General features: G+C 38.5%; 1 protein-coding gene across 8 annotated transcripts in view; it reads right to left on the minus strand.

Moving 5' to 3' along the window:
• Nucleotides 1-315: 315 nt before the first annotated feature.
• The window catches only part of ccser2a (coiled-coil serine-rich protein 2a), a 56,374-nt gene continuing 32,687 nt past the window's right edge, over nt 316-24,002 (minus strand). For 4 of the 8 annotated variants that reach the window (XM_044136338.1, XM_044136336.1, XM_044136335.1 and 1 more), the window contains 2 exons: nt 19,540-19,683; nt 316-3,869 (listed from right to left, as the gene is read on the minus strand). In XM_044136338.1, the coding sequence (XP_043992273.1) occupies nt 3,267-3,869; nt 19,540-19,683 (747 nt within the window). In that variant the 3' untranslated portion in view covers nt 316-3,266. Of the gene's footprint in view, nt 3,870-3,928; nt 7,887-9,548; nt 9,634-19,539; nt 19,684-24,002 lie in introns of those variants that run through there. The other 4 variants (XM_044136341.1, XM_044136343.1, XM_044136340.1 and 1 more) reach the window with 4 other exon arrangements.

Raw genomic sequence — 24,002 nt, forward strand, 5'->3', positions numbered from 1 at the left:
CAGACTTATTAGCCATGTTTAGTATACTTAATGGAGTAAGTAAATGACAGTAAACATTCTAATGATACCCCACATGCTACTGAAAGTATTTATGCTTATATTAGCATATTTGCTCATTTTAGCTAATACACTTACTTTATCATACTGAATGTTGCATGTCCAGCTTACTTAACATTCTTGTGATTCTCCACATGCTATTGATTACATTGCAGCTTTCTTTAGCATTGATGCTAATTCTTAGCATCACAACGCTGGGTCCAAACCGACGGGCACACTTTGGCAGGCCCCAGTTAAATTTCTTCAGGAATTTTCTAGTTAATCCCTCTTAAACTGCTGTTATTATTTGGTCTTTAGGATTAGGGTTGGCAGAAATATGTTTTGATATCATGCCACCATACTATGGGGCCCTGAATAAGAATATTGCTTGTTTTTTGGTTCTTTTTCATTTATAATTATGTTTTTCTTGCAACACCACTGACACTGTTTCAGCATGTGAAACATTGAACAACTGTCAACAGGTCTGAGCTGGGCGTCAAGCAGCGGGTTTTGATCAGGTACTGCCCACACACTAGCTATAACAAATAAGCAGTATTAAAGTGAGAGGTTTTCCTGAAAAATGTCAATTTGTTTTCTTAGAACAAGAAGAAATGCATTTTGAATACAAGGACCTCAAAATATTGGAAAAACATGTAATTGTTATTTTATTCTTCAATATTGGGTGCTAACTGAACTTTTTAACAGCATTGTCTTTACTCTGCTCTTTCAAAAACAATGTCCACGCACCACTGTATGCTATCTTCAGCATATTGAGTCTTAAAGCCTAAGTTTTCTGGTTAATTATAATATACTAATTAACCAGCAAAATCCAAGCAGCCTTTTGCCACAGTGCACATAATGCACAGATGATTGGAATTCAAAATAATGTACAGCTCTAATAAAAAACAAAACTACTTTTTGTATAGTTTTCGAACCAGATACATATATTTTGTTAACATACAACGGAAGGAAACAAATATATATATAAATTAACCATTGTCAAAATATACTAAAACAATTTTTTAAAATCACATATAAAAAAGAAAATAAGTTATGCCCAATTTTCATTCCAAGAGGAAGTCTTGTTCCTCCCGGGTTTGAACATGGATGGAGAGGAACAGCCAACAGAAGAACAACTCATACACAGATTGACACTCAGATGGCAAACTCAAGCAGCTTAGAGCAAAACTAAATGCTAACCAAACAGTCTGCATCCAGTGTACCTTTACAAGTAGATAGCTGAACTTCAAAAGTACCCTTCCTTTGGTAAACAACTCAAGGCACATTTGTTTGTTTGTTGCTGTTGTTTTTCCTCTCCATTAGCAGTTGCAATTAAGTCAATAAGTGTTCACTTTACAAGGTAGTAAAAGCTGAAGAAGTGCAAACTGCATACCAAAATAATGAGTTCTGTAATGATGCCCCGTGGTTTGGTTTACTTAAAACCATATCGTGTGAGTGGTATTTTTCATTGAAGTTAAGCATTTCTGCGAATTGCGTTTAAATCTCACTTGTAGTTTATTCCTCGTTCGTTTTCATTTAAATCCTAATTCATGGCTACTTAACTGCCAGATCACATGAAATCTCTCAGCTGACCTCTTCCTGAAAGATATTTATTGGAGGCACATAACTGCAGCACTTTATAGAAAACTATGACTAAAATGTAGAAAATTACTCAGTTGCTGTAGCCGGTACAGAATGCACCCTTTCCAGGTAGTAAGTGATGAGTGGTCAGTATGATGATGACAAGTTGTGACTGAAAAAACATGGTCATAAAAAAAACCCAACTAAAATTACAAAAGCACAAAGTGTTCTCTTCTTATGCAGCATAGGTTGTTAAATTAGATCATTTTAAAGACACTTCTTTTTTTTAACTTTTATATTTCTGTACATAAACCAAATCTGTTTGTTTTGTAACGTCCCTGAAGGATACATTTGTTTTAAACCGAATTGGATTCAATCTTTGAGTAATGGAAACAAATTGCTTGCAACTTCCAATATTCAGGGGTTACTTGGCACACTGGGACATGTTATGAACTTTATTCATTACGTCTACTTTAAATTGCAATATCAACAGATCTGGTTCTGTTTTTGTCTTGTAGAACTGAGTTTGGCTATTAAAAAAAATACGTTCTCAAACAGTGACTCTATTCCAATAAAACTTACCATTTTCTTCTTAGTGTTTTCTACTTATGCACACTCTCATGCCTTTAAGCGTAATTATACTGATGTGTTCTGTTGCTTTGACCGGGACACTGCTATTGACACAGCTTCACTAACAGAGGGGCATTGTTTTTCTCTGCTGCTATATTTACACTGTAAAGCATTTCAGCAGAGGGTCAACGACCCCTTTTGCTAATATGTGCAGAGTTTGTAATGTTTACCCAAAAATATAAGCACAGTACAGTGAACTGAGCTACAACGACGCACACGGCTATGGTGGGGGAGCTGTTTTCCCTTGCTCTTCAAAGCCCTTCCACTCAGCATATGAACACGCCAACAAACACGTTTACACATGCACATATTCTCTGTCCGGAAGTGACAAGCTTCAGAGGGCTTTGACAAATTAGCTTTTCAGTCTGCTGCTGTGCTTTTCACTTTTTCTTTCTCTCTCCTCCCCCTGTTATTTATTTATTTTATTTTTTCGGACTCAGTCTCACTTCTTGTTTTCGCTCCCATTTTCCCCTGGGCCTTCTAAGGCACAGCAGAGGTCACAATCACATTGAGTCAGTGTTTAAAAACCAAATGCACCTGTGTGTCAAAGGGCAAAGCTGTCTAAAGTCAACAGGTCCTGGAATTTTAAAAGGGAAATTAGCCAGAGGCTGTTGCAAAGAAAAAAAGACAAAAAAGTCAAGTGCAAAGTGTGAAACTTGTTTTCCTTCACCTTCAGTATTCATTGACATGTGCAAAGCTAATGAAGTTGACTAGTAATATAAATTCCATTCTGAATGACACATCCTACCATCAAGTTTTGGCAGCCCATGTAAAAATTGCACCATTAGCAGTCACGGAACAAAACTACAGTCAACCCTTAATTATCGAGATAAGTCAAAGGAAAAGGAAAAAAAATACCTATAACTAATATGGCCTGGAAAGAAGAGGTTGAATTTCATTGACAATGTCATTCGCTTCCTTGGGGAATTATCTGGCTTTGGGAGGAAGGAATGACTCAAAGGGATCCTGACTGTCCCAAAGACTTTGAATGACACCTTCCCCAACTTTCCCTGTGAATTTCAGCGAGGCTCTGAAGTTCTGAGAGGCTGAAGAAGTGAAGTTTGAGACAGCTTTGGAGCCTGCCCCCGGGGTTCGGCGTTAAAGCAGGGAAGGCCTCTCGTCGGAGGCGGCAGCTGCTTTGTCTGGTGAGCCGGAGGCCCCGAAGAACGGCCCGATTTCAGAGAGGCCGGGCCGCCGACACCAACTGAATCCGACGTGGGTGAAGACGTCGGCTTGTGGACGCGAGGAGGCTGCAGCGTGCGAGGGCGAGCCGATCTCGGCGCATCAGAGTTCTGTGCTGGCGCAGCGGGAGCTCTCCGCCCAAGCTGCGAAGCGGACGGAGGTGCTGACGCTGGACCGTCTGTGCCAGTTATTCCCCATGGAGCGCAGGAGCGAGGGCAGCGCAGGTTGGTCCTGGGCAGATGACTCAGCTTGTCAGAGCCACCCGCCCCTGACACGTCTACTTTAGTGGCTTCTAAAGGACAGTCATTATCTTTGCAGGTCACTTCCTCTGATCTGCTCCGCGTGAGCTTACTGTGGTCCTCGGTGCGGGGAGTTTTTATTAGTCTTTCCTGGTGCGGCTGCTCGTTGAGATAGGGGTTGAAAGGCTGTAGTGTTCGAGGCTGCGGGAGAAAAAGGAATAAATAAATAAATAAATAAAAGAGAGAAAACAGCAAATAGTCATTATTTCAGAGGTGGTGTGTTTGTGATCCCCATGGTAACCACGCTGCTGAGTATTTTGCTGCTGTGAATGAATTTTCAAATCAGAAAGCATACAAACATTCTGCCTTTTTCCCCACTTGTTAGTTTACTCTTCAAAATGAAGGCTGTTTTCTTTGACGGGCCCCTAACGGTTCCCAAGATGGGAAAAAGCAACGACACACAGGAAAGGTTTAAAAACAAGCAGGGAAGAAGTTTTTCATGTTGTACTCTTTTTAGTTTGCATGTGGGATTGTTGAACCACCTGACAATTAAACCAGAGGTATCTTAGAGACAACAAAATTACAATAAATATCCACTTTTCCCTTTAGATGCTTACAGTTTTAAACTGAAGCTGTCTAAACCAGGACCGGTTTTGCAGTGATTTCTTCTTTCCGATCTCTTCACATTCCAGCCTTAAAAGAACTGTTTTTACAAAACAATACAGTGGGGTTTTTTTTCCCCACATCGTTCAGATCTTATGGAATTTTTCATTTTACAGCAACAAACCTCAACATATCACATACCAACACAAAGTAACACCTTAAACATGCAAAAAGCAATATGTGGTGTAAAATAATAATGAACATCAAACGTAAACACTCGGTCTGGATTTTTAAACCTCGTGGTGGCAGCATCATGCTGTGGGGCTCCCTCTTTTTTAGCTGAGTCGGGTAAGCTGTCCCATCTGAAGGAAACGTGTTGCAGGATGTCAAAATAACTGATAAACCTATGATGGGGGTTCACCTTCCAGCACGACATCAATCCAATAAGATGAATAGAAAATATAGCTGCAAATAGTACAAGTTGAGTGGCAAATTATTAGCATAACCTTTATTGCTCTTTTGTTCAAAATGACTTCATTTAGAGAAAAATAATGCATAAACATACAACAGCAGCTACAAGGTTAGCTTGATTTTTTTTATAGATCAAAGCATATTTATGTGTATGGATGGCCAAGTCAAAACCTAAAACAAAAAATCTCTATGAAGTCTTGAAAAGAATAGTTTACAGACACTTTCAATTCCCCCTGACTGAGATATTTTGCAAATAAAACTGGCTAAAAAGGTGCAATGCTGACAGCAACGTAGCCTAGCAGCTGCAATGAAGGGTGGATCTACACAGGGTTGAGATGGGATTATTCCAGAAAATTCTTGCCACACTTTTCAGATTTCTACTTAGGAAAAACACAAAATTGTGATGTTATTGTTTAATACTGGAATCTGCCGCAATTAACCACTATTCAAGCAAATAAACTACAAAAGCCAACCAAATACTGAAACCATACTGTTTTTTCATACTGGGATCCGACATATCTTTTATAAAAGTAAAATAATACAAGTATTATTTTATCACTATAAATCCCCACACAAACTTCCAACTGTGCAGTTGTACTGTGACAAAACACAAATAAATTCAAGGGGTTATACAACATAGCAAGCCAACTTCAACTTTTCTTCACGTCCACTTCAGATTTATTCCAGAAAAAGTCGATTTGTGTTCATATTCTAAGTAGCCCGGAACATCAATACAGACACGTAATGCTGTTTCTAACATGAGCCGTTGAGTTTCACATATATCTGTAAACTATCAATGGCCATCATATTTTACCTCTGGATATCTGAGCAGCTGGTCTTTCGGGACCTCTGTGCCTTGGCAGGATCTTGCAGTATTCAACCCACCTGAAACCATGAACAGCTACTAATGAGCCTGAATCCCATCTTAGCACAACTATACTCCTCTGAGTAGAAGGTAAGAGGATCTCAAAGGAGGCACACACACACACACATATGTATATATAGCTGCACAGGTCAAGTTTGCTGTGTATGTTTCCACCAGTGGTCATTTTCTGCTGTGGGTTGGAGTACAATGTTAGGCACCACAGCTCCATCTCCTGGCCCCCTGCCACACTGCAGCTTATTTTTGGACCAATTCTGCCAAGTGAAACTGTTGTTTTCTTGTCAAAGACTTGCAACTCAAACTGTCTTATGAATAAATGTTTGTGGTGCTTCTTGCATAAGGGCATAATATCTTTGCCATTCCACTATGTTATTAGTTTGTTTTTTGCATATTCAGTGTAAGAGAGAAAGAACTCCTTGATGGCTCCGGTAATTCAAAAGACAAATCACAATTAGCAGATGTCACCATGCGCTTTGTTAACAAGCGACATGAGCATAATCAACAAAGTGGATAAAACACAACTTTTATCCCATTTCATGTTTTGATCTCATCTGCAGTCACGCTGAGAAACTTTAAAAGCCGACTTTATTTCTACGTTTCATCTGGAGTTCATAACAAATCCGGTCTGAAAAGTCTATTAATGGAAGCATGTCAGTAACCTGGCACCTTTAATTGTAAGGCATGTCATTAGCCCACATGGCACAGCGTATTTATATACCTCCTCCTGGCTGAGGGGGAGACAGTGTGTGATGGCGGCATGACATGCCTACAGTAATTATTTGCATCTACAGGTGTCTGCTCCAGATACTAATAATTTGCAGCAATCACTCGGAGCTTTCTGATGCACTGTCATGCAGGTAAATATCTCAGCTTCTAATGATAGCTATCGCGTTAACAGAAATTCACCCAAGTGCCAATTTGCGGCACCTGGAAGATGTCGTGGCCAACGGCGATCTGTCTCGTCTGCAGCTTCAATCACCACGAGGAGTAAGCGAGTGACTGGAAAACAGCATGCAGGAAGGGGAATATATAGACTGAGAAATTGTGAGAGTTTGCTGAAGGACATGATAGTAGCAAAAGCCTGGATGAGACCGTCAATATTGTGACGTACCATGCTGAAGGCTGGATCGGAGTTAAAAGAACAAGAGAAGTTGTTTCATGCTTTACACAGACGACTACAGGTATGAAATGTATCTGCACCCATTAACACAAGATCATTACTAAATGTGAGTGAGTTTTGAACCTTAAATGATAAAGCTGGAAAGAAGGAAAAAAAAGAAAAACATGCACAGGACTTAATGTGATGGCATAAATAAACAAGACAAATCAAAGTTGGAAACAAAATAGTTTTTTTTTTTTTTTTTTTTAAACCACAAAGCTGCTCAGCTGTATATCACAAACATTTTCACACTCATGCTTGAACTTTTCATATTTTAATCTCAACACAAAACAAACTTTAAAGTTTTTTTGAGGATTTCATTGGGTTTGATTAAAATAGTAGTGCATGACTTTTTGGAGCAAAAGTAAAAAAAAGAAATATGGTTTTCAAACGCGCTGCATGTTTTCAGCCTTCCCAGATGCAGCAGCAAGTCTTATGGGGTATGTCTCTAGCAGCTTTCCACATCTACTGCACTTCTTTGTAAAGAAGTTAAAAGTCTCGCAATCAGATCTGGATTCAGCCTATTCCAAAACATTGTGTAATGCAGTTTTCGTTTTTTTTTATTACATTTTTGCAAAAAGATTTTTTAACCATTTATCATTTTTTTCTTCCGTGCGCATGCACTTCTTTATGTTGGCATATCACAAACCCCCACCCCAGAAAAATCTGTCAAAGTTTGTGTTTGTGGCAAAATATGAACAAAAAAGGTTTTTACAAGACACCGTAGGACTCTTTATTATCATCTACAAAATCAATGGAGAATTTGTGCAAAGTAAAAGCTGAAAAACCAAAAACAAATCATGCCAACAGCTGTACAATGACATGCTTCTGTCGCGCCCTCTGACGCCAAACTCCAGTGCGGTGTGTTGGTCTGAGGGAGCAGCATCTTCACATTAAAGAAAGGGTTACTGTACCACGCTGTGTCAGTGAAGTAGTGCACTAGATGTTCCACTCCTAGCCCAAGGCGTTACGCAGTGAGGAGGCAAAGGCAGAGGAGAACGAATGAGAGAGGTTCAATCACATTCAGATTTTTTGAGAGACAGAGACTGTAGACTTGAGAGGAGGACGGGCTTTTGAAGACAGACAGCGTGGATAAAAATAGCTGCAGGTTAAAGAGAAAGAATTATGTATTTTATTTATTTATTTATTCTTTTTACTGTGCTGGATATGTTTTTCCCAGAAGTAAAACAAAGCTTCAAAACAAGGTCATATGTTAGGTGAAAAAAAACTAACTCTTGCAATGTCAAGTATAGTTAGGATTTTTCTAATTAACTTCAATGTCTAATTCTTTAATCTGAAAATAAAAAGCTCCACGGGCAAAATATTCTTTTGGGTTTTTTTCTAAAAAAAAAAATAAAAAAAAATTGCTGTTCACTGCTATTAGACTGGCAGCTATATTTATGTATGTAAAAAAAATTGCTAAACATTGAAATAACCTAATTGTGCTGAAATAAATGTACATTTTTTTCCATATTTCTTATCAATAAAAGGCTGAGTCCTGGGGAGACATAAAAAGAAAGCAGCGTGGATTGCTTTATTCGCATCTTTCTTCCCTTTGTGTTTTTCACTCACATATGTGCATTTTCAGAGGGCTATTCACCAATTCTTATTGTTCTTTGCCTACCTTGTCTATCCACTAACACATCACCACTACTCACAAAAGCTTTGTTGTTATGCTCAACAAAGCTTTTGGTGGTGACAACAATCTCAACATTTCTTCAGTCTCGTCATTTTTAATAAAGTCCTACTGGTTTACTTTCAGGTTTATGTTTATAGCAAAGAGTGTGTTGTGTGTTTTACTCTTCAAGGGCTGAATATACATTGCCTGTATGGTAAACTGGTATTTTCCTCATGGACATCACATATTGAAACTATCCCCGTTGTAAACTGGAGTAGATATATCATCACCAAATTAACAACGACGTGCCTTGAAAGTCGACAAAAAGACAAAAGAAAAAGAAATCAATAGCAGAGATGCACCAATTTGGATCTTACTACTCATCTCCAGTAAAGCGTTCAGTTGTCGACTCTGATTTGTTTGAGATCTAGACTTTAAAAACAGTATTCAAAATATTTTATTGCATTTCTGAAGGTAATATTGTTTTAAAACAGAGAACAACCAGAGTTTAGCATATTTATCAAATAAATTGTTTAGTGCTAAGAAACATCAGTCTGTCGATAATGCCTCAAGTATACCCTTACCTCAAACCTAGCTTGTTCCATGACAGAGTTTAAAAGCTCAAAAGGACAAAAATGAGTACTTTCAGTCTGCTACGTTTAGCTTTCTCTCGCTCTCTCGCAGCCCGAGAGGTCTGGAGTTCTCTTTGAAAAATATTCTCACGTATTTCCTCCCTGTCTTATTTTTGAACACCTCATCTGTACCAAAAATAGCTAAGTTCAATTCTTCTTCACTCAGCAACAACAGTGGCCACACTGAAGATCACAGTTTTCACAGAGCAAAATAAAAACAATAAAAACAACAAAAAAAATCTTGTTTTCTTTATATACATTGTGTGTCTTCTCCATTTATTTGTTTAGTTACTTGCTTATTCTTTTGTTTGTGGGTCAATTTTTCCAGTTTTTATATAATGTACTCTCCGGTATAATCTGGTTTGAGCAAAATTTGCCTGTAGCTGAAAAACATCCCTTACAAACACAATAAATATGCAATTGACTGAAAATCTGGTTGAATTTTTTTTTAAACATGTATGCATTTTGTTATAGAACGTTAGAGAAGCGTCAGCAAAGAATGTTAGTAACTCACTGTGTCTGCGCTGGGGCATGCTGGTACGGATCAAGCCCTGCTGCTGTGCATGCCAAGGGGTCAGCAAGGGGTTGGGCAGCACACCCTGTGCAGAGCAAAGACACAAAGGACAGAAGGTATGACATACCCAAGCACACACACACTCGCACGCACACACAGTAAGTCCTGCTCAAAGAAGCAATTGACCCTTTGCGCAAGACATCATGCACTTCAGAAAGCAGCCCACTCTGCTTTTACAATCACCAAAACAACTTAAGTGTGAAAGAATTCTTCTAAAATTAGTCAAAAAACAGATGGAAGCCTAAAATCGCTTTTATTTAGTTGATTTTGCAGTGAAAATTGTCACAGCTGACCAAACGCACAAAGTTGCAAACCAAACTTGTCATAGTGGCTTATACCGTTTGATGAGGAAATAAGATTGAGATGGATAGCAGCCATCATTCATAAGGACTGGCAGCCCCAGGTGTATATGAGGATTTGCAGCGAACACTTTTCACAAGGTGAAAAGATCAACATTCATATACTTCATAAGAAAGAAAGATTAGCGTGATGCAAATATTGTGATTTAGAGAAGGATCATGGAGAAAAATGCCCCATCGTCATGTAGCCGACATTTTTGCGTAATTTTTAGTCTGCTCTGTTGTAAGTGGAAGTGCTGTTTATGAAATAAATGTGGCCTGAATTCATAAAACGAAAAATATCTATGTAGGACACATTCAAGTATAGGAAGAGTATATTTAATAAAACAATTTCTGGGCATTATTCTATATGGGCTGTATGTCCAAGAACAAGAACAGGATGAATAATACACCAATAATAGGTATTCTCCCTCTCAATAACACCTTGCATCTCCTTATTAGTAATGCAGTGATTTTGTTTCTTCACTATTCATCTTATCGTAGCGTAACATATTTGCATCTTACCTATTGAGCGTGTGGCACACCACCAAAAATAGGTGCATTAGAAATGATGTGACACAGCGCAGCCCTGACTCTGCATAATGCATGATGTGATGCATAGTGCTGAAGCTATGTGTGTGGTAATAAGCATAGCAGCAGCAGAAGGGACAGTCCAGTCATGGAGGCTGTTAATCTCTGGCTGTATCGACTCGAAAGGTTCTCTGTAACAACACAGATCAGTCCAGCCTGACTGTGGGCTTTACTGGCACGGATGGTTGCTGCTCCCTAAAGTTTAGGCTTTTCTGCTTAGATCAGAGAGTTGTATATTTTCTTTTATGTTGGGATTGATTTTGCTGTTTGGATCCAAGAGAGGTGTTAGGATAATATTCAGCAAGAAATAAATTCATTTATTCAATGATACAGTGGGAAAAAAAAAAAAAGAAGTTCTTTCAAGAAGTTTGACTCGAGATAGCATAAGATCTCAGCCAGGCTTCACTTCAAAGTACATATGCGTCCTCTGTGTTTGAAAATGCTTGCAGTGTACTCAGAACAGGGCCTTAAAGAGACAGAAGCTAAATTGAGCTTTTCAGTCAGATGCACAAGGAGTGTCGTCGAATTGGCCATGTTTTCACTGTTTGCACATAACTTATCTAAAACCTTTTTTTTTTTTTTTTGCAGATTCTCCAAGTTGAGGTGATCATGTCATAAAGGGACAGAATACCACCCCATCTTTTTACTGAAGAACTAAAGTCTACAGCAATAACATAATGGCCATTTTTTGATGTCAGAACAGCCCTGACCTATTGAAGATTGGACTTTAGTAGATCCCTTAAAAGTGTCCTGTGGTATCTGGCACCAAGATATCAGCCGCATATTCTTAAAGTCCTGTAAGCCGAGGTGGGGCCAACATGAATCGGAGACCTGAGCAGCACATCTCACCGATGCAAAAAAATCTTTATTTTTCTCCATATTCAAACACTTTCCCAACTTGCAAAAGGGAATGAGACGAAAGAGAAACCTGCATGGAGAACCGAGCAACAAATGTATGGCAAACACTTGGATACATGTCAAATTAAAAATGAGTAACTAGAACCATTATCTGACAATGCAAAACCCTACCGAAATCAGGCTTAACATTATGACCACTTGTCAAATGGTGTTTTTTTTTTCTCTATTGATGTCAAAACAGGCCTAACCATTGAGGCATGGACTTTACTAGACTCCTCCAGATGCAGATTCTGGCAAAATGTTATCAGCAGAAATAATGCTGTAGCCAGTGGAAAAAGACATGATTGTCCAGCACTCCACACAACTATGCCATTGAGTTATAATGTTGGACATTTAAAGGCCAAGCCAACATATCTCATGTTGAACTACTTAAACCTGTCTTTAACCATAACAATAACATTTCTATGGTGTAAATGCCCTGCTATCAGGCTTTGGTAGGTAAAATAAACTCCACATACTTGGTATGTTTCAAAGTTTTGAGAATATTGACCATCATGGTACCATTTGCATGCTTCCAGCAATGTAGTTTCCAAGCTTTTTTCTGAATTCATGTTGGGCAGATTTGAAAACAAACTATTGGATTCTTGCTTCCTTCTCCTCTATGCAGCGAGCCACCTCTTAAAATAATGTTGTAACACACACAAACTATATGCTTGACACTTTACACAAAAACAGGGGGAAAAAAAAAAAAGTTTTCATCTCCCTTGCAGGTACAGTCGACACCATTATGGAGGCCTCCCAGTGTGACTACTGTAGGAGGAGGATGTTTTTGTCCCAGGCTTTTATTAAACACCAACAACAGCTTCAGCAGGAGGTCCTGGCAGGAACTTCACTTCAAGGCTTCATTTGCAGAGGACCAGGCAATGAGAACAAAAGAGTAAGTTTGAGGGTTTATGAACAATCCCGACAGCATTGAGCACATTTTACAGAACTGTGCAGCAGCTCAGCCAGCGGTTTCTTTTCTTTTCTTTTTTTTTGCATTTTTCATCATTATAAATGCTCCCCGATGAAGGGCTGAGAGAGCATTGAAAGAGCAGTGTGACAGAAACGGGAATATTGAAGTTATTCTTTTGATATGCCATTAGTAAAATGCATCAGACCTTTGTGTGGCTGAACCTTGACAGCACAGCTGAACTATGGCATTGGCACAAGGAGCGGTCTTAATAAATCTGGCATTCCACCTTCCTTAACTTAGTGCCAGAACAACTACTGTATAGTTGAATTTGTCTGTCAAAACTCACAGATTGTCCCACAAATGTATTGTAACCCAATTTTTTGTAACAATACAACCACAAACTGCAATCCATCAACTGTGAAGTAAGCAAAATAAGGGAAAAGAATGCTGATTTTCAACATTTTTATTAATCAATGATCAAACAGCATAAAGATCAAAGGACACAGCACAGAGGTCAGAAATGATTCTGAAGATACAATAAGGAGGTTCAGGCTGTAAAAGAACATTTCAAGAGAGTTTCTGAGGCCGGAAAGAATGTGAGATAACTGCAAATGTACCAAGACACGGATGTCCACCAACACTGACCAGCAGGGATAGCTTTCATCAGAGAAAAAGTTAAAGGTGCTGTGGTGGTGCAGGCGTAGAGCGCAACCCGCAGAAGGAGGCCTTAGTCCTCGACGTGGCTGTTGCGGGTTCGGTTCCTGACCCAATAAAACTGTGCCTCTCTCATTACCCACTTTCCTGTCTGACCACTCCAAATTAAGCCCACTAGAGCCAACAAAGCCTTTAAAAAAAAAAAAAACATTGAAAGGTCCAGGGGAACTCTACACTACTAGCTGTAGTGTAGAGCCTTCATGAAAGAGTGGTAAGCCATGTAGCATACATACAAAACTCTATCTGTAGTTGAAAACTATTTGTGTCAGTCAAATAAAACATTTCCACTCTGAAGCACAGTGTTGGCAGCGCCATGGTACAGGGAGGCTTTTGCAGAAGGTGGGTAAAGTTGATGAATGGAGCCAAATACAATCTTACAAGAAAACCTTAAAGACTAACAGAAACAAGACTTGAGCCGGTCTATGACCCATGCAGGCAGAGCTACAATAATTTGGCTCAGATTGAAGCACAATAATGTGTTAAAATGACGATTCATGTCTAGTCGGTGAACTGGACTGGGCATCTGTGGTAACATTAATTTCTGAAAATCTGAGGGACAATGAGCTATTGTGAAATTCTTTGACACTGTTGTTGGAAGCTGGCAAATGTGAAAAAGGTCAACACATATTGACACTTTCGTAAGTCACCAATAGAAGGTCAAAAGATTGCCTGTTTTAATGTTCCAAACACGGTTTTGCAACTATATCATTGCATTTCTGCAGTAAAGTACTGTATTCCATGCAACACATTACTTGCCACTTATAAACAGTCAGCTGCTTAAATCAGTACATGTAACTGTCTTCATGCATTTGAATGCAACACTGATAATTGTTATAGCTTTAATTGGTAAACTCATCCTATGCTAAGTCCATGAAGATATAACACAACAGGTGAAACAACATGTGAAATGTGTTACAAAACCAGACCACCTGTTCAGTTTCCCCTCATCTAAGGATTACACACAACAACAAAAAAAAAAAAAGGAAAAGAAAAATAACTTCAGCACACCACAAAGGCAGCCTCCAGCTGCCACCTCCAGTGTTTAATCTATGCCTGCAGCAGATTGTTGGCTTGGTGTTTTAGGTCCCTTACTCTCACTTTTAAGATGTCTGTTCCTTAAGCAGATAGTGTGAAAGTAGAACAAGAATTAAAAAGCCAAGTAAAAGTCCCCATCTGTTATCTATCATATATACCTACTTCCTTGACATTACACTGTCTCTATAACAGCCTTATTCTGCTTGTTTGGCTCCTCTAATCCACCGAGCTTTACGTATCAGGCTATTATTAATACTTAGGTCTGACCACAGTGACTCACTTCACTGACTTTAGCAATTAAATCCTCACCTATCAAACGCCGAGCACGCACAAGGCAGGGTGCATTTGTAGCCGTCTGCCTGCAAATGCGAGAGCAGAAATAACAACAGGATCCGGAAGGGGAGAACCTTCCACCTATAGCTAAACACTGATCTTTTTCCACACTTTTCTCACTGCTGGTGACGGACGAAAAATTTATCTAATTACAGCGAAAGTTAAGAATTTGAGAGGAGAAACGATCTCAGGCAAAACCGGGGAGACGCACAGACAAGAGGAGAAATCACTGACGCAAGCGAGCCACAGAGAGAGGGAGCATAAGTGACAAAAAAAAAGACACTGGGAAAGCTCTGAGAAGAGAGGAGGATGTTTGAGAAGCAAAGAGGGAGTAGGAGGGTGGCTGTAATTATCCTCTCTGTCTGCCACTGATGTAACACTGCTCTTTCTGCTGCCTTTTGTTTCATTGCGGCTGCTCATCTGCATCTTTGTTTATCTGGGTTATAAGCAAGGTCGTCTCTCCAGTCCTCATTCGGCTGAACTCATTGTTCAGTCACATTCACCGAGCGTGCTCCCCACTCAAGCACAAGAGATGTGTGGGTGTGTGTGTGTGTGTGTGTGTGGCACATCCTGCTCTCATACTTACACACAGGCCAAAGAAACGCGGGCAGACAAACACAAAGCTGTGTGGCTTTTCTATTGTGGCAACTGCGAAATGACTAAAAATGATACCCTTCCTGGTTTTAGTCGCTGCAGAAGAAAGAGACGGCAGGGAAAGTATTTTTTTTATTTTTTTTTTCTGTGCTGCTGTGATTCCTCCGGTGAGCTGCTTGCACAGATTATTGCTCTACAAGTGACATTTAAGTGGTTTCTAATGTGACGCATGGTGTGTGATGAGCTCCAACAAGCTTGACTGATATTATGTGCATCTTGTATATTGACATACAACTCTTTCCATTTTAGTAAGTATCTTTTCTTTTCTCTACGTATTTCTTGAAAGAAAGCAACTTAAATTGCATGCAGATGATCATAAAATGCTGCACTGCATGTTTCCTAACATCCAAGGCCAGTCCTTCAAATAGAATGTAAAACCAGAAGTAAAATTATTTTAAAAAACTAATCCATTTCTCTAACTTGATTCAAAACATGAAACTCATTCTATATGAATTCCTTAGATGCAAACTGAAGTAGTGTAGGAATTGACTTATGTATATTTTGATTAGTGCAACTTACAATTTATGAATACCCAAAATTCAGTTTCTCAGAAAATTAAAATTTTACATAAGACTCCCCGCGGACGTTTAGAGACGTTTACAGATTCTGAAAGTGTGAAGTCTAAGCTTTGTAATTATTTCAAACACATAGAAAAAAAAAAAAAAAAGTGGCCGTTTGAATTTTGGCACTTTGCAAATTAGATTAATGAGAAAACAGGCCTCAAAGTTGCTCCCGATGAGCTACTTGGGGGTGTTAACAAACGCTGCTTATGTACAGCAATTTGCAATAACCCCGCCTTTAAGCACTGACCATCAACAAATACTGGAGAGGTGCTCAGACAAAAGTAAGATTTCTCTGGCTCATCCAGTTATAAACATATATTTTTAAACGTGTTCCGGTTTTGTTCCCCTTTTCAACAAGGCTGTGAGCTTCTGTCTTGTTTGCCTTTGCCATGATGTCATCTGTGAACCCTGAACTTTCACCGACTTGACAGTTCTCCACCTGACTGTTGTTGAGACTATCCATAAAGAGGGCAAGCCACAACAATTGAATGCTAAAGAAAAGGGCTATATTCAAACCTATCAATGGGAAGCACACAAATAAATTACTCAAGCCGTAGGGACAGCCACAGCCTCAAGACGACTTCGAAACAAAGCCCACTCGAGACTTTTGGGGGAGATTCACGAGACTTGGACGGTTGTCAGAGAAATGACTCTATGACTTTCACAGAGTTAACCTGCTCCTAAATAAAACACTTCTGAAGCTATCAGAAGTGCCATCTGGATTGAGGAGAAAAAGGACTTGACTATTGTTTCTCCTTTGACAAAGAGGTAATCCAGAGTCTGGAGGAAAAGTGAAGGAGCCAACAAATCCAAGCAGCTTGAGGTTTAGTGCGAGGTCTTCTTAGCGAAGGACTTTTTTGGCTTATAGTGCTTCCAGTGTCGTCATTATATCGTTGAAAATACGTGTAAACAATATCTAAACGGCTATGAGTCTTCCGAGTTTAAATTGGTATGCATTTGCTTTGACAGCTTTCCCTGCAGGATTTTAGAAATTTATTAGAAGCCTAAATAAAAGCCTGTTTCAGCTGATATTGACAAGCATATTATATACAGCAGAGTGAGCTGGACGAAAACCCAGAAACACTTAATTACTCACACATGGTCTCTTAAAGATGAGCTGTACAGCTGCACAATTCATGGCACACAAATAACACCAAGATACAGGGCTTTTGAGTTCTATTGTTGTCTCACTAGACAAATTTAATGACAACTCGGTTTTAAATACAAATTAAACACCTCTCCTCGTCTGCCTCTGTGGCATTCTGTCAGTCCTGGGTCATCTGTGTGTTTTAAAACAAAAACAAAATACTGCTGCTGTATTAAAGTATTCAATTCTGTTAGAAATTACAATTCTGGCTAAACACCAGACAGTTTACTTTTATGGAAATAAACTGAACCTTGTGGAAATATCAGCTAAAACTATAAACCCGACAGGTAACCTGTCTTGTTGTCAAAACCATTCTAAGGCATCTTCTTTTTAATGTATTTACATGTACTTTTCCCTGCCACCAAAGTACCATTTCTCCTGCAGTAGCAAACACCTCTCTCTCCAGGAGATCAGTGGAGCCAGTGGAAAACCATTTAGGCAGAGTCAACAAAGAGCCTGAGGTGCACCAAGCCTCTAAATTCTCCAGATATCTATCGGGCCCAGATAATATCAGAGGAAAACGAGAGCAATTTACAGAGACCCCATGACACAGGATACAGAGGCAAAAAGATTTACTGCAAAGATGTAAAGATGCTGGCTAAATTCAGGGACTCCAGAAATCTCAGTGTACATTTTAACCTCCTGAACACTGATAAGGCAGATACAGACATGTACAACGCTGTTGACAACTCTATGGGTAGATAAAGGTATAAAACAACACCATCTTTAATTGGAATAATATACTCTCACTTCCAAAAATGGTGAAAAAAAAAATGTAACTTAATTTTGCTGTATTTATCTAGGAAAAATCCTACAACACCAAAATCTTTGCTGGCAAATTTATTGGCACCAGTGACATCAATATTCATATTTCACAACGAACCCACCCAGATGGTCTGTTGGTCAATCTTAGTTTTGCTTGACCTAAGAACATGATTCAAGTTAAAGTCTCAGAAGCATTTAACAGTCCTTACTGGTTTAAGCTTGCTACATATGAGCAGAAAATTGTTTTTCTTTTAATTCCTCCCAAGCAACTGGACTCTGTGGCAACTTTCAAAAATTAAAAACTCTTCATATTTTGTTTACCGTCCTGCTTGACGTCTGTGCTAAAGGTTAAATGAGCTTTGTTTCACACCATATTTATATTGAAGGGTAACTGAAAATTACCGATTACAAAAGCAGTAGTTTGTAGGAATTGTGACTGATTCCTACAAACTACTGTCAGTTTGAATAAAATAAGCATATGGTGCATTTATTTTAAGGGGATTGCTAAGCGTACACATAATTTCACCTCAAGTGATTTTGTTCAGTTCTTTTTTTCACTACATCACTTAACTCCCATTGAGAGTTTCATTTTCTTTCTTCATTCTTCACTGTGAGATTATGCCTGATAGAAAAATAATTTTTGTTTTAGGTCTATGACTAAAGTACAAATGTACAAACAAGGTACTGGTCTTTTATCTCCTCTCTTTTCTTTTAACATGGCATTCAACAACATGGTACAAAAGCAAAACTAGAAGCAAAAAAATGAATAAATTGGTTTTGAAAAGTAAAAGATAAAAAAAATAAAAAATAAATTACGTTTTTAAATATCATCAAAACGAGTTCAGTTATGGGAGGAATACCGAAGCCCAGCTTGATTCTGATGTTTGTGAAAAGCAGAGATCTTGTACAGATCACCTATTACTGCATTTTTTTATTCAGTAGGCTCTTTTCTTTTTACTTGCCACAGCGCTCCAAAAGGTTCACAGAGAGCTTTTCAGAGCAATAGCAAGCTTTGACAAAGAACATGTTGGATGCGTTTTGTGTTTTACTGGGTTATTATGTGCCAGGTAGCACAGGTCAGACACAAATGTTCTCACTACAGAGATGAATATCATCGAGCATAGAGCCCTGCTTTAATAGTTGCCATGGAAACTTTTAAACCATAATCTGCTATTGCTATCAAGATTACTTTGTAATGTAGATGGTAATATAGCTTGTGTCTACATGTAGTAAATCAAAGCATAGATTTTTTTTCCACCTCAGAGAATAGCTCTAATAGTGCATTGCAATCAAAAAGACAAATAAGGTAATTTTCTGTTTTAAATCATTATTGTCCTTAAATATAAAATCTAAACATAACATGGTTCTGTGTGTGTGTTTCACCCTTTTAGCTGGAAGCGGATCAATTAGAGTACTGTTTGCTAATCATGCTGCCTGTGGCTCTCCTGCTGTAAAATCAATAACTGGCTGAAACCCCATGTGCCGCTGAGCGAAACACTGCAAACGGAAAAACACGTACATAAACATTTTTTCTGGTTTCCCCCTCATTCCATTCTTATGTTCCCCGCTGTCTTTGTTTAACTGGATCTGGGTGGTTTTACAGTAAGAGACACTGCGACAAGCAAACAGACGGTTTAATAAACAGGGGAGGGGAGACCCAGCGCAGTGATTTACCTCCCTGGCAGGTCTTTCCAGTGGTGGGTGACTGGAGAGGCACTCAACTGATTAACGCACTGCATGGTTGCAGTCAGTCACCAGTCTGCTTACCACTGTAAATTGGAGGGGAGATGCTTTTTCTTTTTCTTTTCTTTTTACACGATGATTTGTTAATTTAGTCACAGAATCAATGCAGCGGTGTTGTCAAATACTTGCTAAAAATAGCATTCATTGAGCCTTTATCCACATGAAGCGGCTCAATTTTGTTTCAAACTCAACTTTCCGAAAAGGAAGAATTAGACTGAACAATATTTGGACTTACAGGGTTGCTCGGTGTTCTCCAATACGTCTGCGTAGCTTTGTCGTACTGCTGCATCCGTGTGTCCATCTGTCTTTCGCTGTGATGTAATGAAGTGGACGTCCTCCGATGGCGGCACTGACATCTAACTTGCTGACCTTCGTAGGGCTAAAACGCAGGGAGGAAAATAAAGAAAGTAGTGCTCAAATTGTGACAGACTAGAACCATGACACACTTTGGTATATACGAATAGACAAAGGTTCTAAATTAAACATACAGCTGAAATATATACATGCATGTCAATGCCATGTGGCAAGTGGCAGTGAAGCCACATGCTTTGTAGTTATAAGTGTGTACTGGCATGATTCTGGTTCAGTTTTTCCACATCCGTCTACTATCAAAACATAAACTGGTGGACTTCCTGGTATGGTGTGTACATTTTATTTTTACTAGTCTGACATCAAGGATATTCCACACATCTTTATTGCAAAACCATTTCTTGTTTGGGGTTATTGTTTTGTTGTAAAACTCTGCTGTGTCCAATTTTGATCAGTCTAGCAGTTGATTTGAGTTGAAGTTGAAATATATTGAATTTCCTGATCTTGCTGCTGCCACTTCCATGCATGAGTGTTGGTACAGCTCTCTTAGGTTTGAAAACCTCACATTGAATACTAGAAAAATCTTTTAAAAATACCCCTCCATCTTTGTCTCAGCAGACCGTAAAGGCCTTTAGCCTGTCCACAAAGGACAGCTGCAGATTTCAGTCATGTTTGAAGGTGATGATTGATTCCCCATCTATGTCATAATTTGCTAAAAGCTCCCTTCACAGCGAACAGTGGGTTTTGTTCCAGCATCTTCAAGTTCCTGATCAGCTTGAGCCACAGTGAGCTTTGGGTTGCTTCTCATCATTTAAGACTATTTGCTTTCATCCGAGTGTAATGGTTTGAGTCAGATGGTTAAACGTTTCACAGGTTTTTCAATAGACGAATAATCTCAAACACAAAGGCTTCTCAAATAAACGCCCTGATTTTAATATAATTTCAATTATATGAACGGCGCTTAAAAAGCTGCTCAATGCCTGGAGACTAACCACTTAAAACGAAACACTTCTGATAAGTGTAAGAGTTGAATATCCAGCCAGAATTATGCCATGATCAATGCAAACAGTATGTCTTTATTTGGGCCCATTGCAAACCTGCATTGAACTCAAGCTTGTGCACCTAATTCTTGTTTCTCAAATTGATTTGAAGTATTAATTCTAGACAAAGAACTGTTAAATTGCATCATTAAAAGCCCAAAATTAACATAAGCAGATGATGCAAGTATGTAAGCTTCTAGTAGGCGGTATAAATACCAAGCCCACCATGAAATATTGATATATGCTGAGAAACAGCAGGTGTAGTCATTTATCAAGTAAAGATCTAGATGAAAAATGAACACTGACTGGAGATGAATGTTGCTTGAACTTATTTCAAACCAAAGTGTCCCATTATTGAGATATTAATACCTTTTTTTTTGGTTAGTAATAGCTTTTTAAAGCATGTATTTAAAAAATAAACAGTACAACAATACAACATACAATCGTTTGTATGTTGTATTGTATTAACAAATGTTAATGATTAAACATTAACATTTGTCAGAGACCCATGACAACCTCTTCATCAACTTTCCCCATCGATGTAATATAAACTACTGCTAAGGTTATGCGACACTCATTTTAAAAATTTGTCTCACTTTTTTTGTATTTATATTTGACATAATTCATAAGTTTTATCGCACCAAACTGTAACTGATCCCAGAAAAGGCCTCATTTTATTACACCCTATCACACACTAAAATAAAAATTAATTGATTTGATTTATATGTATATATAACATGCTTCAGAATACATTTATGGTGTTATGAGATACTATTTCAGACTTCAGATACAGAATCAGCTTACTGTAGAAGAAAACCAGGAGTCAGCAGATTATTTAAGCTTTGATAAGAATTTAAGGACATGATTGGAAATTTAACGTGAGCCATCCCAGGTTCACTGAAAAACGATTACATGATAATTTAGATAAAAATAACTAAAAGATTGGGGGAACCACTGGCTAAACCAGAGGCTGCTTTCGGTCAAGTGGGACTTTAATAGCATTTTTCAGTTTCTAATAGCTCTGCTTTTCTCTCACATTTTTCAATCTCAGCCCTCCAAGTACACACATGGAAAAAAAAAGACATCTTGCTATTAATGCACACCTCCATTTTTTCTTTTTTTCTTTCTCCATTATGTCCCATTCAGTCAGCTGTTACTGGCTGCAGCCTCTTAGCAGTTTCAAATAGCACACCAATTTCAGGAACAAACACCCAGACATTGACTCACTAATTCAAGTTGAACCAGCAGCCTTCATGGACTCAAAAACAATCCTGGAGGAATTGCTAGTTTCTCTCACTCAGCCTGGACCCTAAAACTCTTTCGCCCTGTTTGGTTCTTTTTCCCCTCCTGTTCATAAGTCTATGGTTACATGTAAAGAAATCAAAGCAAGAAAAAAAAATAAACACATCATCATTTGGTTTTTCTCCAGAGTTTGGATTCCCTCAAGAAAAGAAGCCTCAGGAGTGAGTTAGTAAAGTGAATTTTCTTTTGTTTTCTCCTTTGAACACACACTCACAACTTTTAAACTCATTAAAGCCAGCCGGAGAGCAAAAAAAAAAAAAAAAATGTGTTCATTTGTTTCTTTGATTGTTGGAAGTTAAGGGTGTAACAATATTGTGCAGACTGAAGAGCTTTGGGTGGCTGTTAATCCTAATTGGCCAGACAGCATGTCACAGATAAGCTGGTGGATAGGTCCTGCTTTGACATTTTGGTATTTCTCACTGTGGCAGTGATTTGAATAATGTCAGCCATGCATAAGATGATTTTTCTTTTCTTTTTTGTTTTTTATTATTGGCTAACGACAGAACACTAATGAATGTTAGAGTGGAAATGGAGCCAGTCAGAATCAAACAGAATTGATGTTGTTTGAAGGCTTGAGCAACAGTGCATGTAGGGCTAGAGCAAAATAGCCATCAATTTAATTTCCCACACACACAATGAGCAGAGTCACTGCATGACTTCCCTATTCATTTGGCAGCTTAGCAGCAGTGCGGTCATACTGGATGATGTAATCAAAGCATTGTCTGTAATATGCTCCTTTTGCACCAACCAAGCAGCATAAACTGTGCTGACCAGGAGCATTTAATTGACACAGATCCCAAAGACACATTAACAGAAAGGAATTGAACAACTGAAAGAGAAACTAAGTGCTTGCAGCACATGAACTACACTCTTTGTGTTCTAATGACATTAAAAGTACATATGTTTTCAAAATCTTTTTGTCACTTTCCATAAAAATAAAATAGTCAGTCATACAGAGGTAATTTAGATTGTTAATCCAATGTTCATTTGTATAATAAAACACCTTCAATTACAGATCATCTTTAGAGCTAATTATTTTCAGAAATCAGAAGGAAGAGAAGATATTTTTATAGCTTTTAATGGATCACTGGAAAAAAAATATCAGAACATCTGTAAAAATTATTAGTTTCACCTGCTTTATATTCAGTTTTGTCAATTTGTAGCCAAAACTTTTAATGCCTTTTATGTGGTAGACCAATACAAACTGCAGCAGAATCAAGTACACCATAACAAGAAAAGAAAACGGGTTTGACTTTTTTTAAATTCTCTTTTAACAAACAAAATTTTGAAAAATGTGAAAGCCATTTGCTTCCCATCATCCTAACTCCAATACCTTTAAATATAAGCAGCGTGCCCGTCGGTAGGAACCCCGCGTTCTGATGCTAACTTTCTTTCAAACGCGACTTAATCTGGAAACGGAGTCTATCTTTGTGTGATCTGACCGCAGTGAAATCCAGCTGTTCTGTAAAAGTCTCAGAGGTTTTGTAGAGAACATCAGTCAACACATTTTGTGAAGTTTAAAGCAGGGTTAGGTTATAAATCAATATACCACAAGCTTTGAATATCTCATAAAGCAATCCTCTGTCAATTATCAAAAAGTTGACAGAAAATCTAATTCTGACCACACTTAACACACTTAGCAAAGCATGGCATTCACCTAAACTGACAGGACAGACGAGAGAAAGCAGACAAAAGGCTTATTGTAACTTTGGAGGTCTGGTCGAAGAACACGATGACAAAACAACTATTAACGCTCCTCTCTGCAAATATTTTCTGAATGGTGGCGCAGCAAGAAGAAAGCCATTGTTAGTTTCCCAGAACATAGTAAACATAACAAGACAAACAGCTTTACAGAAGCCTTACTGCCCCAAACATATACTGCTGCGAAACACGGTGACAGGGTCGTGTAGAGGAAAAGGAGACAAAACCTCTAAACTGTTATTTTCACAATTTCGTCTGTGATTATGTCAACAATTTTATAACAATAATATTCATACTGTCAAAAATCGCTCCAGATTTTCCACAGTTTTTGCGTCATGGATAATGA

The sequence above is a fragment of the Gambusia affinis genome, linkage group LG13, assembly GCF_019740435.1.
Source record: "Gambusia affinis linkage group LG13, SWU_Gaff_1.0, whole genome shotgun sequence".
Lineage (NCBI taxonomy): Eukaryota > Metazoa > Chordata > Actinopteri > Cyprinodontiformes > Poeciliidae > Gambusia > Gambusia affinis.